General features: G+C 42.9%; 1 protein-coding gene across 8 annotated transcripts in view; it reads right to left on the bottom strand.

Annotated features, from left to right (window-relative positions):
* LOC109868109 (splicing factor, suppressor of white-apricot homolog) overlaps nt 1–18,875 on the bottom strand; it is a 155,356-nt gene that overhangs the window by 90,420 nt on the left and 46,061 nt on the right. For all 8 annotated transcript variants that reach the window (XR_004204958.1, XR_004204959.1, XM_020457548.2 and 5 more), the window contains exons 11-12: nt 8,563–8,668; nt 6,342–6,581 (exon numbers count right to left, since the gene is read on the bottom strand). Coding sequence is in view for 6 of the 8 variants with exons in the window: in XM_020457548.2 (XP_020313137.1) it covers nt 6,342–6,581; nt 8,563–8,668 (346 nt within the window). In the remaining 2 variants the exon portion in view is untranslated. The remainder of the gene's footprint in view (nt 1–6,341; nt 6,582–8,562; nt 8,669–18,875) is intronic.

The raw sequence follows: 18,875 nt of genomic DNA, 5'->3' as shown, positions 1-18,875 counted from the left end.
TATCAACCCAGAGCATATCAAACTGCTTTTCTCCACCACATCACAGAAATAGCATTATAAATATTAATTTACCTTTGATGATCTTCATCAGAATGCACTCCCAGGAATCCCAGTTCCAAAATAAATGTTAGTTTTGTTCGATAAGGTCCATCATTTATGTCCAAATACCTCCTTTTTGTTCACACATGTATAAAATCAATCTTTAGGATGTTTTTATCATAAATCTTCAATAATGTTTAAACCGGAGAATTCCTTTGTCTTTAGAAATTAAATGGAACGGAGCTAACTCTCACGGGCGTGCGCCTGACTGAGCACATGGCCTTCTGGCAGACCCATGACTCAATCAGCTCTCATTCTCTCCCACTTCACAGTAGAAGCCAGTAGAGTAAAACAAATATACAGTCAATAATACAGTATAAACAAGTCTATATACGATGTGAGCAAATGAGGTGAGATAAGGGAGGTAAAGGCAAAAAAAGGCCATGGTGGCAAAGTAAATACAATATAGCAAGTAAAACACTGGAATGGTAGATTTGCAGTGGAAGAATGTGCAAAGTAGAAATAAAAATAATGCAAAGGAGCAAAATAAATAAATAAATAAAATAATGAAATTACAGTAGGGAAAGATCCACCTTTCTGATCCACCTCTACGCAGACGACACCATTCTGTATACTTCTGGCCCTTCTTTGGACGCTGTCTTAACAACCCTCCAGGCAAGCTTCAATGCCATACAACTCTCCTTCCGTGGCCTCCAATTGCTCTTAAATACAAGTAGAACTAAATGCATGCTCTTCAACTGATCGCTTCCTGCACCTGCCCGCCTGTCCAACATCACTACTCTGGATGGCTCTGACTTAGAATACGTGGACAACTACAAATACCTAGGTGTCTGGTTAGACTGTAAACTCTCCTTCCAGACCCACATCAAACATCTCCAATCCAAAGATGAATCTAGAATCGGCTTCCTATTTCGCATCAAAGCTTCCTTCACACATGCTGCCAAACATACACTCGTAAAACTGACAATCCTACCAATCCTTGACTTTGGCGATGTCATTTGCAAAATAGCCTCCAACACTCTGCTTAGCAAATTGGACGTAGTCTATCACAGTGCCATCCATTTTTGTCACCAAAGCCCCAGCATTACGAACTGTATGCTCTTGTTGGCTGGCCCACACTACATACCCATCGCTAAATTGTTAAAATGTAATTATTTCACCACTATGGCCTATTTAGTGCCTAATCTTCCCACATTTGCACACTGTATATATATTTTTCTATTGTGTTATTGACTGTCCGTTTGCTTATCCCATGTGTAACTCTGTTTTGTTGTTTTGGTCACACCGCTTTGCTTTATCTTGGCCAAGTCACATTTGTAAATGAGAACTTGTTCTCAACTGGCCTACCTGGTTAAATAAAGGTGAAATAAAAAAAATTAAAAGACAGGATTGTTTCGAAGCACAGATCTGGGGAAGGGTACCAAAACATTTCTGCAACATTGAAGGTCCCAAAAACACAGTGGCCTCCATCGTTCTTAAATGGAAGAAGTTTGGAACAACCAAGACTCTTCCTAGTGCTGGCCCGATGGTCACTCTGACATAACTCCAGATTTCGTCTGTGGAGATGGGAGAACCATCAAGAAGGACAACCAATTAGTCCTTTATGGTAGAGTGGCCAGACGGAAGCCACTCCTCAGTAAAAGGAACATGACAGCCTGCTTGGAGTTTGCAAAAAGCACCTAAAAGACTCTGACCATGAGAAACAAGATCCTCTGGTCTGATGAAACCAAGATTGAACTCTTTGGCCTGAATGCCAAGCATCACATCTGGAAGAAACCTGGCACCATCCCTACGGTGAAGCATGGTGGAAGAAGCATCATGCTGTGGGGATGTTTTTTAGTGGCAGGGACTGGGAGACTAGTCAGGATCGAGGGAAAGATGAACAGAGCACAGTACAGAAAGATCCTTGATGAAAACCTGCTCCAGAGCGCTCAAGACCTCAGACTGGGGCGAAGGTTCACCTTCCAACAGGACAACAACCCTAAGCACACAGCCAAGACAATGCAGGAGTGGCTTCGGGACAAGTCTCTGAATGTCCTTGACTGGCCTAGTCAGAGCCAGGACTTGAAACCCATCTCTGGAGAGACCTTAAAATACCTGTGCAGTGACGCTTCCCATTCAACCTAATAGACAGAGAGAGAATCTGCAGAGAAGAATTGGAGAAACTCCCCAAATACAGGTGTGCCAAACTTGTAGCGTCATACCAAGGAGACTCGAGGCTGTAATCGTTGTCAAAGGTTTCTTCAACAAAGTACTGAGAAAGGGTCTATATACTTATGTAAAATGTGATATTTTACATACATTTGGGTAAAAAAAAAAACACAAAACAAAACACAAAAAACACAAACAGTTTTTTTCTTTGTCATCATGGGGTATTGTGTGTAGATTGATGAGGGGGAAAAAACAATTTAATACATTTTAGAATACGGCTGTAATGTAACAAAATGTGGAAAAAGTCAAAAGGTCTGAATATTTCCCGAAGGCACTGTAAGTTTCCCATGCCAATAAAGTCCTTTGAATTTAATTGGCAGAGAGCGAGGTGAGTTATAGTATATCTTGACATCATAGCTTCTGCATGGCTGGAGGGTGGAGAGTGAGAGGTGGGTCTGATATCTGATACACTGGTATCATAGTTTCTGTTAGGAGAGAGGAAAAGGTCAGATATAGATTCATCAGAGATTCTTCTTGGATGGAGGGAGACCGAGACAGTGAGGAGGAGGTGGTCAAGGATTTACTGTTAAGAGAGAGAGTCCGGGAGAGAGAAGGGGTCAGGGATGTGCTGAGAGCGAGGGATTCCCTTGTGTGTCTAGGTGTGAGAGAGAAAAGCTACTGTACTGTGAGGCTCAGCTTGGAGCTTGGCCGGGGAGGAGATCGACACAATTGCAGATGAGGAGAGAAAATACGGGGGAGGAAGAGATGAGTGCGGGGGAGAGCAAGGGGCAGTGGAGTATCAAATGGAACTGGGGTGGAGGAGGGCAGACAAGAAAGCAGGGCTGGGGGCGGCAGATTAGCAAAGGACAGCGGAGGCAGTAGAGGGAGAGGAAGAGAGTGATGAAGGAAGACGCAGGCAGAGGAAGGGATACCGAGTGGTTTAGGTACATGTTGTAGACATTAACACTGCAATGAAATGAGGGGCATAGGATGGGATAAGACACCGTATGAGAAAGAGTAGACAAATGTATTGAAGCGTATGGTCACATTTTAGCTCACCATTCCCAGACCCTCACCTCCTCTGTAAAGTTGGTGGATATATAGGCTATAGTGGAGGGTAGATTTAGTGTGAATGGCACTTTAGTGTTTAACAGGGAAATAAGCTATTATGGTCTAGTGCCATCATCTGCAAATAGTGTCTGATTACATTCCTCTCTGTAGACACAGCTCAACATAACTGTTCAATGACCGAGAGACAAGGAGAGAATGGGGAGAAATAGATGAGACGGGAACAAATGATGGAGGACAGGATGACAGTGATCATGATGACTATATTAACGTGGACCCTGGGCATAGACTGCAGCGAAGGGTTAAATTGCCCAGCCTGACAATACAATAGCTCAATTTACTGTGTGCCTGTGATCATCCTCTGCAATCTTCCCTAGTCTGTTCATCGAAAACGCATAGGGAGAGCTAGAAAACAAGTCACTATATTACACAACCATAGCGGGTGAATACGGACTTCTTTCTATAAATAGGCTGGCCGCGAATCATAGGTGAATCATTTGAGGCTTAGTTCTGTTCCTGATGTGTTCACACTAACATTACTGCACCAACAAATGTGACAGAGACCTTACATATACTATACCACTCTATGGTAGATTCCCACTCACTTTATATGGAGAGAGAGATGCACATGGCTACAACACTGTATATAGACATATGACATTTTAAATGTCTATTCTTTTGGAACTTGTGTGAGTAATATTTAGTGTTAACTTTTTTTCATTTCACTTTTGTTTATCCATTTCACTTGCTTTGGCAATGTAAACATATTTACCATGCCAATAAAGCCCTGTGAATTGAATTGAGAGAGACAGAGAGAGAGCAAGCAACTTCGAAAGAGTATACATTGAAAGATGGAGGAGAAACAACAAGTGAGATGGATGGAGTGAGTGAAAGACTGAGAAGACAGTGACGGAGAGAAACAAAAAAAGAAAAGAGGAGGGAGACAGACAGGCTGGGAAACAGACAGAGCCGTTCAGTCTGTGGGTGTGAGAGATGCCCCAATCAGTAGGGTCCTTGGCCACTTAAGTGCTTTAGCAATCAAATCACTGGCTCTGCTTTAAAACAAATACACTATGGTTTCAGTCTCAGCCTGCCATCAGTAAAACTATTCATGCTGTTGTTTACAACACTACTAAGGGAGGATGATGGAACAAATGATTATTTTTGTTGTAAATGTTACTTTAGAACGGCGTAAGAGACAAAGGACCTAATGGCAGATGAGACAGACAGCATACACACACACACACACGTACGTCAATGCACGAGCACACACATACTCTTTAGTAATGAGAGCTGCCACTGGTCTCACTCAATAACAGCACAGGCGTGGGGCTTTCAGGCATGAAAGAACGATTGAGGTGGTCTGTCTGAATCATTGGTCATGATACAGAGTGTGTGCTGACACACCCAATGCTGTCTGCTAAATGGACTCACACACATAAGACACACAGGGATTGTCTACTGTCTGTTGAATCCCACCATCGGTAATCACAGGCCGCCTGTGTGATCATTTTACAATACATCAAATCAAATCTTAATGGTCACATACACGTGTTTAGCAGATGTTATTGTGAGTGTAGCGAAATGCTTATGCTTCTAGATCTGACAGTGCAGAAGTATCTAACAGGTAATATGTAAGAATTCCACAACAAAACCTAAAACACACAATCTAGTAAAGGAATGTGATGAGAATACATACAGTTGAAGTCGGAAGTTTACATACACTTAGGTTGTAGTCATTTAATATAACTTGTTTTTCAACCACTACACAAATTTATTGTTAACAAATTATAGTTTTGGCAAGTCGGTTAGGACATCTACTTTGTGCATGACAAAAGTCATTTTTCCAACAATTGTTTACCGACTGATTATTTCACTTATAATTCACTGTATCACAAGTCTAGTGGGTCAGAAGTTTACATACACTAAGTTGACTGTGCCTTTAAACAGCTTGAAAAATAAAATTATGTCATGGCTTTAGGTGTACCTGTGGATGTATTTCAAGGCATACCTTCAAACTCAGTGCCTCTTTGCTTGACATCATGGGAAAATCAAAAGAAATCAGCCAAGACATCAGAAAATTGTAGACCTCCACAAGTCTGGTTCAATTTCCAAATGCCTGAAAGTACCACGTTCATCTGTACAAACAAGAGTACTCAAGTATAAACACCATGGGACCACGCAGCTGTCACACCGCTCAGGAAGGAGACATGTTCTTTCTCCTAGAGATGAACGTACTTTGGTGCAAAAAGTGCAAATCAATCCCAGAACAACAGCAAAGGACCTTGTGAAGATGCTGGAGGAAACAGGTACAAAAGTATCTATATCCACAGTAAAACAAGTCTTATATCGACATAACCTGAAAGGCAGCTCAACAAGGAAGAAGCCACTGCTCCAGAACCCCCATAAAAAAAGCCAGACTATGGTTTGCAACTGCACATGGGAACAAAGCTCATACTTTTTGGAGAAATGTCCTCTGGTCTGATGAAACAAAAATATAACTGTTTGGCCATAATGACCATCGTTATGTTTGGAGGAAAAAGGGGGAGGCTTGCAAGCTACAGAACACCATCCCAACCGTGAAGCACAGGGGTGGCAGCATCATGTTGTGGGGGTGCCCTGCTGCAGGAGGGACTGGTGCACTTCACAAAACAGATGGCATCATGAGAAAGGAAAATGAAGTGGATATACTGAAGCCTCTTTTGGAGAGATCGGAAACCCAAATTGGTCTACACGGACAATTTGGGCAGGGTTCAGATCTTATCTTTCGGAAAGATATCAGTTTGTCTCTGTGAATGGTTTGTCCTCTGACAAATCAACTGTACATTTCGGTGTTCCTCAAGGTTCCGTTTTAGGACCACTATTGCTTTCACTATATATTTTACCTCTTGGGGATGTCATTCGAAAACATAATGTTAACTTTCACTGCTATGCGGATGACACACAGCTGTACATGTCAATGAAACACGGTGAAGCCCCCAAAAAGCTTTTAGGTAAAGTAAAATAAGACGTTCCTTAATATGTAAAGTTCAGCCACATTGAGACATTAAATAGCTAGCTACCTTGTTTAGCCTCCAGCTCCTCCAGGGTGAGAGTGGGTCTCTTCTCCTCGGGGGCGGGGGATGCAGGAACCTCTCTGACCACCATCTCACCCCCGTCTCGGAGGGCCTTCAGACCCTCCTCCCCCAGCAACTTGTCCAGGTCATCGTCCGAGTCGTCGTCCAGCCGCACACGGTTCTTCTCCAGCGGTAGCATGTCGTTTTCTTTGGCTTTGATGGCAAAGCAGATCGGCGCAAAGGATGCTGGGAAGGAAGGCAGAAGTGAAAGAGAGAGGAGGGGGCGTTTGATTAAAGCGAGTTGTCGTTTGAGATGAAAATGTGTTCGCGGTAACAGTCACTCCTTTTACCATATACCATTAACCTTCCCCAGGCAGACAGAGTGAGTATCTCCAGCTGGGGGTTTAATGTCCTTACCATGGGCCAGACATGAGCCTCAGCCAGATTGAATGCTTTATGAACAGCCTGTAGCCACTTAATCATAACTGCCATTTACTAGCTGATAGCTCCAAATTAAGCCACACACACAACCAAACAACCAGCCAACCTCACATGCACGCTTGCCACCCCAACGAGCAGACACAAACTGTGCCTCCATGTGTATGTTGCGTGTGTGTTTGTTTAAGCATTGCAGATACACTGCCGATTTTGCTGGTTTTCCTACTTACAAAGCATGTAGAGGTCTGTAATTTTTTATCATAGGTTCACTTCAACTGTGAGACGGAATCCAAAACAAAAATCCAGAAAATCACATGGTATGATTTTTAAGTAATTCATTTGCATTTTATTGCATGGCATAAGTATTTGTACATCAGAAAAGCAGAACTTAATATTTGGTACAGAAACCTTTGTTTGCAATTACAGAGATCATATGTTTCCTGTAGTTCTTGACCAGGTTTCCACACACTGCATTTTGGCCCACATTTTGGCCCACTCCTACATACAGACCTTCTCCAGATCCTTCAGGTTTCGGGGCTGTCGCTGGGCAATACGGACTTTCAGCTCCTTCCAAAGATTTTCTATTGGGTTCAGGTCTGGAGACTGGCTAGGCCACTCCAGGACCTTGAGATGCTTCTTACAGAGCCACTCCTTAGTTGCCCTGGCTGTGTGTTTCGGGTCGTTGTCATGCTGGAAGACCCAGCCACGACCAATCTTCAATGCTCTTACTGAGGGAAGGAGGTTGTTGGCCAACATCTCGCGATAAATGGCCCCATCCATCCTCCCCTCAATACGGTGCAGTCGTCCTGTCCCCTTTGCAAAAATGCATCTCCAAACAATGATGTTTCCACCACCATGCTTCACGGTTGGGATGGTGTTCTTGGGGTTGTACTCATCCTTCTTCTTCCTCCAAACACGGCGAGTGGAGTTTAGACCAAAAAGCTCTATTTTTGTCTCATCAAACCACATGACCTCCCATTCCTCTTCTGGATCATCCAGATGGTCATTGGCAAACTTCAGATGGGCCTGGACATGTGCTGGCTTGAGCAGGGGGACCTTGCGTGCGCTGCAGGATTTTAATCCATGACGGCGTAGTGTGTTACTAATGGTTTTCTTTGAGATGGTGGTCCCAGCTCTCATCAGGTCATTGACCAGGTCCTGCCGTGTAGTTCTGGGCTGATCACTCACCTTCCTCATGATCATTGATGCCCCACGAGGTGAGATCTTGCATGGAGCCCCAGACCGAGGATGATTGACCATCATCTTGAACTTCTTCCATTTTCTAAAAATTGCACCAACAGTTGTTGCCTTCTCACCAAGCTGCTTGCCTATTGTCCTGTAGCCCATCCCAGCCTTGTGCAGGTCTACAATTGTATCCCTGTTGTCCTTACACAGCTCTCTGATCTTGGCCATTGTGGAGAGGTTGGAGTCTGTTTGATTGAGTGTGTGGACAGGTGTCTTTTATACAGGTAACGAATTCAAACAGGTGCAGTTAATACAGGTAATGAGTGGAGAACAGGAGGGCTTCTTAAAGGTAGGTGATTAAATACTTATGTCATGCAATAAAATGCAAATTAATTACTTAAAAATCATACAATGTGATTTTCTGTCTCTCACAGTTGAAGTGTACCTATGATAAAAATTACAGACCTCTACATACTTTGTAAGTAGGAAAACCTGCAAAATCAGCAGTGTATCAAATACTTTTTCTCCCCACTGTATGTGTGTGTGTTGCGGGTGCGTGTACGCGCACTTGTGCATCTGTGTCCACGTCTTCATCACGCCTTACCTTTTATTAGCTTGCCCTCCATCAATTTGTCAGAGGGACAGTTACCCACGCTGCCGCCATCAGTCTCCCCCTCTCCTGGGCCCATGCTGTCTGACGGAGAGCCACACTACAGGATGGAGGAACGGGGAGAGAGAGAGAGGGGAGAATAAAGAGAGAGAGAGGGGTTCAGATTTCTTTCCTCAGGGCCTGGGGGTGAGACTGGGAGGCAGCTTAAGAGCTCCATCCTATTTAACAATAGAACATTCTGCAGCCCCCCCAACCAAGGAAGGCCTACAGGAGCACCTAGATCTTCTGCAAAGATTCTGTCAGACCAGGGCCCTGACAGTAAAACTCAGTAAGACAAAAATAATGGTGTTCCAAAAAAGATCCAGTTGCCAGGACCATGAATACACTGTTGCCCTAGAGCACACAAAAAAACTATACCTACCTCGGCCTAAACATCAGCACCAATATGAAATTTTTGGTCGATACCGATATCTGCCTAGCCAAAAAAACTGATACAGATAACCGATGTTTAACATTTTAGCGGCCTTTTAAGCATTCTAGTACAGTTAAATAGTTAACACACACACACACACACACACGGATGCAGCGGTCTAAGGCAATGCATCTCAGTGCAAGAGGCCTCACTACAGTGCCTGGTTCAAATCTAGGCTGTATCACATCCGGCTGTGATAAGGAGTCCCATAGGGCGGCGCACAATTGGTCCAGCATCGTCCAGGCCGTAATTGTAAATAAGAAATTGTTCTTAACTGACTTGCCGTGTTATATAAAAGGTCACACACACACAAGTTATTTTGTTGGCATTTCCGTATGTCCCCATTAAAACATAATCAAAACATTTCTTTCACTTTCTTGATGTGCTGTTTCATTGTTCATTTGTTCAGTAACTTAATTCTCAACCAGGATTTCTATAGAACGCCGTTTGGGTCTGTCTCAAATAACACTATTTGACGTGTCAAATAAGCTTGTTGACCAATCAGGACCTGAATATGACTGCACGTCACATAATAATTTTACGCGTTCATAAATGTTTTACGTAGTTATTACACAGATTACACTAGCACTCGTAGTTCATATGTCACAACGGTTCATGTATGATATGATGCTGGTAAAGTTGTCTCACACACCTACAGTGCTGGTCTTAAAAAAAGCTAGATCGCTTATGGATGCAAACAATCTTCTTCCCCAAAAACATAGCAAAATGACAATCTGTTTCAGTTTGCTAGCTAACTATATAGCTACGTGTCATCATCTAAAATAACCCTAATTTATAAGACAGTTCTTATTTGATTAATAAGCTAGCCACAATAAGGATTAGCGACAATAGTGGACTTTGTGGTTAGCCTTCAAAATAAAAGTACGGGATAATTCTACTATTTGTATTCATTTGCATCACTGTCAATGACATACTTTTATTTTGAAGGTAAACCACAAATTCCACTATTGTGCCTAATCCTTATTGTGGCTAGCTTCACAACACATAACCTGGTCCGGTCGACCCCCACTATCCAGATGAAGCTAGTTGGCTGCTTAGAACGTTAGCTTGGGCAACAAGCTTAAGTAGCTGGCTAGCTATTTATTTTAATGAACTGAAGTTCAATTTCAATAGGTGAACAACAAGTGGCAACCTCGCTAATACTTACTTACAAGGATTCCTAAATCCTTGCTAAGAATAATGAAAATGACTGCAGTGTCTACTGGCCATTGTTTTCAGGCTGGTTGTATTGGTGCTAGCTAGGTACGAAGCTAAAGCTAGCTACCCCAGAAGTTGCTGTCGTACAAATGATGCTTTATTACCAACGTGGTATTGTAAACACATCGTTCGTAGCCGGTGTTTGCAGACTTTTTTTGTACAGCTTTGACAGTGCTACTGTATCTTTTTTGACACGCAAAGACCCAAACGTCGCTCCATAGTATGTATGTTGTGAAGCTAATAGCAGTGACGCTATTACTATGTAACTCTGGTTGGGCAACATCCAAAAAATAGCGCACTTGGTAGTGTGTACCGGTGCTCGATCAGTCGGCCAAAGCCAACATCACCCACGACAGAGAACGGTTGATTGTCAAGGGGAATGAATTCCCTTATGTTGGCTTTAATGGATGCCTCGCTGAAATGTTCTTACTATTTCAAATGACTGCTAGATCCACACAGCAGACATTGTGGGCTAGGTTAGGAATGCTGTGTTGCACAAGTAGCGCAACATTTTTCATGGTGTCAGTACGTAATGTACTTACTTTATATAGGTATGCACGGTAGCTTTGACATCAGGCTTCAACATCGGCGTTAAACTAGACATCAGGCCAATACCGATATTGGCATTTTTAGCTAATATCGGCCGATTCCGACATGTTCACTGATATATGGTGCATCCCTAATCAGCACCACAGTTAACTTCCACAAAGCTATGAACGATCTGAGAAACAAGGCAAGAAGGGCCTTATAAGCCATCAAAAGGAAAATACAATTTGCCATCCAAATTCGGATCTGGCTGAAAATACTTCAAATCAGTTATAGTCCTCTATGGTTGTGAGGTCTGGGGTCAGCTCAATACCAAGAATTCACAAAATGGGGCAAACACCAAATTGAGACTGCATGCAGAATTCGGCAAAAATCTAATCAAATGTATTTATATAGCCCTTCGTACATCAGCTGATATCTCAAAGTGCTGTACAGAAACCCAGCCTAAAACTCCAAACAGCAAGCAATGCAGGTGTAGAAGCACGGTGGCTAGGAAAAACTCCTTAGAAAGGCCAAAACAATCTGTGTACAATGTAAAACACCAAATAATGCATGCAGAGCAGAATTAGGATGATTCGCGCTAATTATCAAAATCCAGAAAAGAACAATTAACATCTACAGCCACCTAAAAATAAGTGATTATCAAGCCCACACCTGCAGGAGAGATGAATCTCAGCCAGCTGTTACAGGGACTCTGTTCACAAACAAACCCCACAAAGCTCCAGGACAGCATACAAATTTGACCCAACAAAATCATGAGAAAACAAAAAGATATTTAACTTGACACATTGGAAGGAATAATAAAAGGAAGTGTAACAAACTGTAATGCTAGTTGGCCCTAAACAGAGAGTACACCGTAGCAGAATACCTGAACACTGTGACTGATCCAAAATTAAGGAAAGCTTTGATTATGTACAGACTCAGTGAGCATAGCCTTTCTATTGAGATCCACAAAGAATTTGAAAACAAACTCCCATATCTACCAGGTGAAATACCACATTGTGCCACCATAGCAGCAAGATGTGTTGACCTGTTGTCACAAGAAAAGGGCAACCAGTGAAGAACAAACATCATTCTGAATACAACCTATATGTATCTGTTTATTTTCCATTTCATATTTCAACTATTTGCACATTGTTTCATCACTAAACATAGTCAATAATATAGTATTTGAAATGTCTAAATTTTCTTTTAAAACTTTACTGTTAGAATATTTCAATTGTTTATTTCACTTTTGTTTATTGTCTATTCCAATGCTTTGGCAATGAAAACATGTTCCCCATGCCAATGAAGCCCTTTGAATTGAGATGGAGAGTTATTTTTTAAGAACAAAGTGCTCGGGGTTGTTCTAAGAATAAAAAATTAGAACATGCCAGATACAATACTGTACCGTTTTAGACCTCATCAATTAGTGAACTTACAAGGGTGGTGCTTTTTATATTTCATCGAAATCCATTTATGTCTGTTTCTGCATTGTACTTTTAAGACGCTTTGTACTTACGACGCTTTGTGCTAAGGCTAAGTGATGTCAGCATGCTATTTGTTTGTTTGGGATTGGGTTTAAAAGTTGACAGTCAAAAATAGATGCAAGTGAGGCACAGTGAGGGTTGGTTGCAGGCTGAACGGTAAGGGAAAGCCATTTCACACTACGTAGGGCCGATCACCCCTCTCCCCCACTCTCTGTCGGCCTGGTTCTCATTGGAATGCTCTGTCCGCTCTGTGCACCGTTTACTACGGGACACTGATGGAGGGGTTTAATCATAGCAACATACCATGGTGGAGGGACCAATGGACAGCCAGTTCGACATGGCCCAGTCAGAGTGGGGAGAACACATGCTTCATGTCTCCTCCTCTGAATACAGTCTCTAAGTCTTACCATGCCAACTCACTATATTTTTTTATTGAACCTTTATTTAACTAGGCAAGTCAGTTTAGACCAAATTCTTATTTACAATGACGGCCTACCAAATGGCAAAAGGCCTCCTGAGGGGACGAGAGCTGGGATTAAAAATTATTTACAAATATAAATATACATCACGACAAGAGAAACAATACAACACTACATAAATAGAGACCTAAGACAACATAGCAAGGCAGCAACAACATGGCACAAACATTGGGCACAGACAACAGAACAAGGGGCAGGAAGGTAGAGACAGCAATACAGAGACCGAGGAGGAAAGGGACTAGCCTGAGCACCAGATCGGAGAACATGTTGTATGTTAGCGAATAGTCATCACTAGCTTGCTAGTAGGTATATGAAAGGAAGAGTCTGGACTTCAGGCTAGCCGTTAAGAGACAAGAAAACAATATGTAGGCTATTTTCTCCCACATCTCCTTACACGAGGATAGACTAGACACTCATAATCCTACTTCATATTTTATGCATGATGTCATGATTGGTGGGCAATAGGTCTGACAAGGCTGCCCTTGTAGTTGACAGCCTAGGCCTCAACTACCTGGAAGAACTTTGCAGCAAGTATTTCTGATTAATAACCATTGCCATGATAGTGGGTGTTAACATTTAAATAATAAAACATAGGCTGAAAAGAATTTGCACGTCATCTCGTAGAAAAAGACATGCAAGACTCACAGAAACAGAAACATCCAAAGTCCCACATTCTGATTTGGCACTTCAAGCCAAAATATACCATACTTTGACTGAAAACAATGATTTATTGAGTTACATCATTGTGGAACATCATGGGTAGGCTTTGGCCATCGTCTCTCCGCTCAAAAAGGGGATTTCTACTGGTGTGGGCGTTTAACGTCACTGTCTGACAAGTCCTGATGGACTTGTTCAAATCATGACGGTTGTGATGTTCAAGTAATTTCTAGAAAGATACCAGAGTTTCTGACTTGGAATTCCGATTTGGATGACCATTCAAAACTATTTTTCCCCAGTCTGAGATGATTTTCCCCAGTCTGAGATGATTTTCCCCAGTCTGAGATGATTTTCCCCAGTCTGAAATGATTTTCCCCAGTCTGAAATGATTTTCCCCAGTCTGAAATGATTTTCCCCAGTCTGAAATGATTTTCCCCAGTCTGAAATGATTTTCCCCAGTCTGAAATGATTTTCCCCAGTCTGAAATGATTTTCCCCAGTCTGAGATGATCAGAGTTCCCAGTTATGTTGAATACACTGAAGTCAGAAGTTTCCAAGTTCCCAATTGTCCATGTAAGTCAGTACTGACTTACCATACCTCATTAACAGGGGCCTGAGGTGAGAAAAAAAAGACATACGGGATCTGAATGCATCAAACATCATATGTCATCACACAGTGTCTAAGAGAGGTGGTGCTACTACCTCAACTAAGGAACTGGGACACACAAAAAAAAAGGAAAGAGAAAATAGGAAAAGGAAAGCTAATGAAAGGAGAGAGAATTAACTGAACCACTTGTGTTCAGGGACGCGTAGGTGTTCCCCCTCGTTTTGGCCCTTCAAAGGCTCTCTCACGTACCGGCAGAGCAGAGCCACACAGATGCAGGCACAAATCAAGAACAATGGTTTCTGCCACGAGACTAACCTTGCTTTAAAGTCAGGCGGGAGAACGAATGGCTTAAGGAAGGTAATGAATTGACCTCCGTCGCTGGAGGGGAGAGAGAGAGGAAGGGGGGGGGGGGAAGAGAAGGAGTGGGCATAGTACTCACCCCTGTGGATCAGAGACTTTACAGTATGAAAGGATGCAGTAGAAGTGTAGAGTGGAGGAGAGGAGAGGAGGGAGAAGGATAGAGTCTGGAAGAGGGTAAAACAAAGCAAGTCAGGCACTATTGTATCTACTGAAAATGTCTATTCGGAGAAGCAGCTTGAAAGGACATTTCCCTTGAATTTGTTAAAGCAGTAGTGGGGGAAATATCTGTGAAATATTGATGTATCAGGTTCCCACTACTCTCCCCACCACTGTGTCACTTGGGTCGTTTGATGGAGGCTGGAGCTGGAGGGGGGACAGGCAGGGACAGAGGCAGCCATGCAATGTGGTTGGCCCTGGGGTGGGACACCACTGCCAGAGTGGACATCCGCAACCCAGTAAGGAGGCACCAAAGTCAAGCCTGCAGCCCCAGCAGCTGGTGGAGACAGGGGGGGAGGGACTGCGACAGCCAAAGCTAACTAAGGATGACGCATCATGAGTAGCCTGTAAACAAGGCCCTAAACTGCAGACACCAGTGGTGCATCATGAAAAAGGTGTGTGTGTGTGTGTGCATGAGAAAGAGTGTGTGAGTGGGTTTGTTCAGTATGTGTGTGTGGATTGTTTTTAACAGCCTTAGGTTAGCCCTAGCTTTAAAGTGAAGCTATCTGCTCATCAAGCCAGTAGTGATGCACAACCACAAAAAAACTCTACAGAACACTGCAATAAAAGTGGGAGAAAGAGCATTTAAAATGTTCCCATCTAAAGTGGGTTTCACTGTGTAGAACAAGTCTTTGAGGGAGAGCTACAAGCTACAATAAGGCTAATCTTATTCAGCAAGAACCAGCTGAGGCCCCAGAAGCCAAGCTGTCCCTGGAGAGATACACTACAACAGAACTACGTCGCTCTCTCTCTCTGCTCTCTCTAGCTAGCCCCCCAAAAGCTCCCTGCTGCCTGCATCCACCTCTGGTTCCATTATCAGGTCTTTGCTGCTGTATCTTAACTGTCTCAAAATTGTTAATATTCCAGTGATCATTGGGAACCCTGTACCCAATCAGTCATCGAACTATGGATATTGATCTAATTTGCAGAACGTGTAAGGGTGTGCGTTTGTGTAAGTTTAGGTGTGTGCGTGCGCACGCGCATGAGTGTGTATTTGCGCGCACATGTGACAAGGCAAATGCGTTTCCTTCTGGCTCATTGGTGAAATTGTCACCAACTTAGAAAATGGATGTTTAATCTTTTTTTTTCACTGTCTCTCTCTTTCTTCAATCTGTTTGGACTGAAAGCAAATGTAGCAATCACGCCTAAGGTCATTTAAAAAAAAAAATATGAATAGTCTAAAATGGGAGCTTTCATTCACAAAGTCAAAAGAGCACCTTAAAGATTGGCAGCATCTGCCAAACACTTGGGTGCTCAGGCTAGGGAGAACGGAGCAGAGCTGTGGATTTAGCATTATATTCAGACAAGCTGCTACAGCCAACTGTTAGAATGAACATATTCTATATTCATAATTAGTACTGAGAGGAGAAAACATATTTCATGCTCCTTACAAGCAGGGTGATGTGAAGTATGTAATTGTGTAGTATCCAGACACTCGGATGCAGGATACTGTGCATTTAGAACATTCTTGTAGTTCCCCTTGCTTTAATTCAAGCTATAATAACATTATATTCATTTTATGAGTCACTTATACCTGGCTCATGTTGTAGAACAATCCTCTGCAACTTTTTCATAAATAATAGGAGATCTGTCTGAATGCGAGCCAATTATGAGCATGCTCCGACTTTCCTCATGAGGTTGAAGAAGTCTGGAGGCCCACAGATGCTTCCCACTTTTCATTAAGCTGCAGTCAAAAGCCCATCATTTTAGTAAAACACTGAGATAGCTGCCAAACCTCTGCTGGGTTGAAGCAGCAGCTATCTCGACCATCAGCACAAGCAACAGAAAAACAATATTGATGATTATAGCTTAGTGCCGACATGGCAGCAGGCGGAGTGATTACACCACCGAGGAGCGAGGATCAACAATGAGAAGAAAACACACAACCATTAAATTAATGGGAGAAACCGCCACACAAAACTAAGGCTTGGCTACAGACAATCATCATCCCAGCTAAATGAGGTCACAGTACAAAACTAATTCATATAGTAGTGGAACTGGTGGCTGGTGCTGTCAAGAGAGGCAGGGCCACAACAAGCCCAATCACTGGCTGATGCCTCCTTTGAAAATTTCACAGACCATTTTTTCCCAATAAATATGAAAACCAGATTAATAATACAAATGAGGCTGCATCCCATATAGCTGTTCCCCAAATCACCAGAAGACTTCATAGTTTATGGATAAGCTAGTTAGTCGGCCGCTTGGTTTGCCTGTGGGTGCAGCCTGCTTTGTGACAGAGTACGGACTCCATACTACAAATTTCTCTCTCCCCGGAGAGATTCTATTTGGCAGATGACAAATTGTTCCCCAAAGTGGGTGAAAAACTTCAAGCCTACATTTGACCACTGCTCCACTGAGGCCTTCTGACTCTGGTAGCAGACTCTGGTAACATTAAATATGTTGAGTTAAAACTACGTCTAACGAATCACTTGATCTCGAATGACCTTTCACTTTCTCAAACCTAAAGGAAACACGACACGACAACGAAAAATCACAGCCAGCCTCTACAACTCCCAAACCGGTGCATTTTTTTTTGCACACAATGTCTCTGATGGTAGCACTGCCGAGACCCAACGAGGAAAAGCAATAAATGTGAGCCATCATGCTCAGTGAACTGGCAACCATGATGGGGGGGGGGGGGAGATACAACACTGCAAAATGAGTTTCCTGTGCACAACTAGCGGTTGAACAGTAATGTTGACCGGAGAGCTTTACAGGAATGTGACACAGGTGTTCAGCTATTCAACACCTGCTGAACCACAAGGCTGCATCAAAATGGTAGCAGTTGGGTTATACAAGGTTAGGGGAGTGTGAGATGATGCTACTGGACTATACTGTAGATAAGGCACACAGGCATTGTCAGTCCAATACCAAGCACAATGCGAACATTCATCCATATTTCATACTTCATATTCATTTCATACTCAGGGGCAGCAGAATGCAGAACTGTTGAGTGACAATGGGACACCAACTCCCTGAGTGTGAATACGCTGCCAAGTTACCCTCAGGAGGTGATGACTGAGTTACTTAGGCCTAATCATTGACAGTGAATGAGAACAGGTCTGTTTCCTCTCCACCTACATCTTCCACTGCCCTCTCCCTGAACTCACACTGCCTTTCCAACCTCTGGCTCAGAGAGACACATTAAAAGCCATGGATAAAGGCCTGGGGTAAAAGATGTGTACAAATACAAATACCTAGGTGTCTGGTTAGACTGTAAACTCTCGTTCCAAACTCACATTAAGCATCTCCAATTCAAAATGACATCTAGAATCGGCTTTCTATTTCGCAACAAAGCCTCCTTCACTCATGCCGTCAAAGATACCCTCGTAAAACTGACTATCCTACCGATCCTTGACTTTGGCAATGTCATTTACAAAACAGCCCCTAACACTACTCAGCAAACTGGATGTAGTCTATCACAATGCCATCCGTTTTGTCACCAAAGTCCCATATACTACAAAATCAAATCAATTTTTATTGGTCACATACACATGATTAGCAGATGTTAATGTGAGTGTAGCGAAATGCTTGTGCTTCTAGATCCGACCATGCAGTAATATCTAACAAGTAACCTAACAATTTCACAACAACTACTTTATATCCACAAGTGTAAAGGAATGAATAAGAATATGTACATATAAATATATAGATGAGCGATGGCCGAACGGCATAGGCAAGATGCAGTAGATGGTATAGAATACAGTATATACATATGAGATGAGTAATGTAGGGTATGTAAACATTATATAAAGTGCCATTGTTTAAAGTGACTAATGATACATTTATTACATCATTGTTTTTATTATTAAAGTGGCTAGAGATGAGTCAGTATGTTGACAGCAGCCCCTCAATGTTAGTGATGGCTGTTTAACAGTCTGATGGCCTTGAGATAGAAGCTGTTTATCAGTCTCTCGGCCTCAGCTTTGATGCACCTGTACTGACCTCGCCTTCTGGATGATAGCGGGGTGAACAGGCAGTGGCTCGGGTGGTTGTTGTCCTTGATGATCTTTTTAGCCTTCCTGTGACATCGGGTGGTGTAGGTGTGCTGGAGGGCAGGTAGTTTGCCCTCGGTGATGCGTTGTGCAGACCTCACTACCCTCTGGAGAGCCTTACGGTTGTGGGCCGAGCAGTTGCCGTACCAGGCGGTGATACAACCTGACAGGATGCTCTCGATAGTGCATCTGTAGAAGTTTCAGAGTGTTTTAGGCGACAAGCCAAATTTCCGTCTCATTGTTGTTGGTAATCAAGCCTGCCACTGAAGTGTCGTCTGCAAACGTGATG

Source organism: Oncorhynchus kisutch, linkage group LG23, assembly GCF_002021735.2.
Source record: "Oncorhynchus kisutch isolate 150728-3 linkage group LG23, Okis_V2, whole genome shotgun sequence".
In the NCBI taxonomy this organism is placed as follows: Eukaryota; Metazoa; Chordata; class Actinopteri; order Salmoniformes; family Salmonidae; genus Oncorhynchus; species Oncorhynchus kisutch.
The sequence above is the reverse complement of the archived record's forward strand: the minus strand, read 5'-3'. Positions and strand labels throughout refer to the sequence as shown.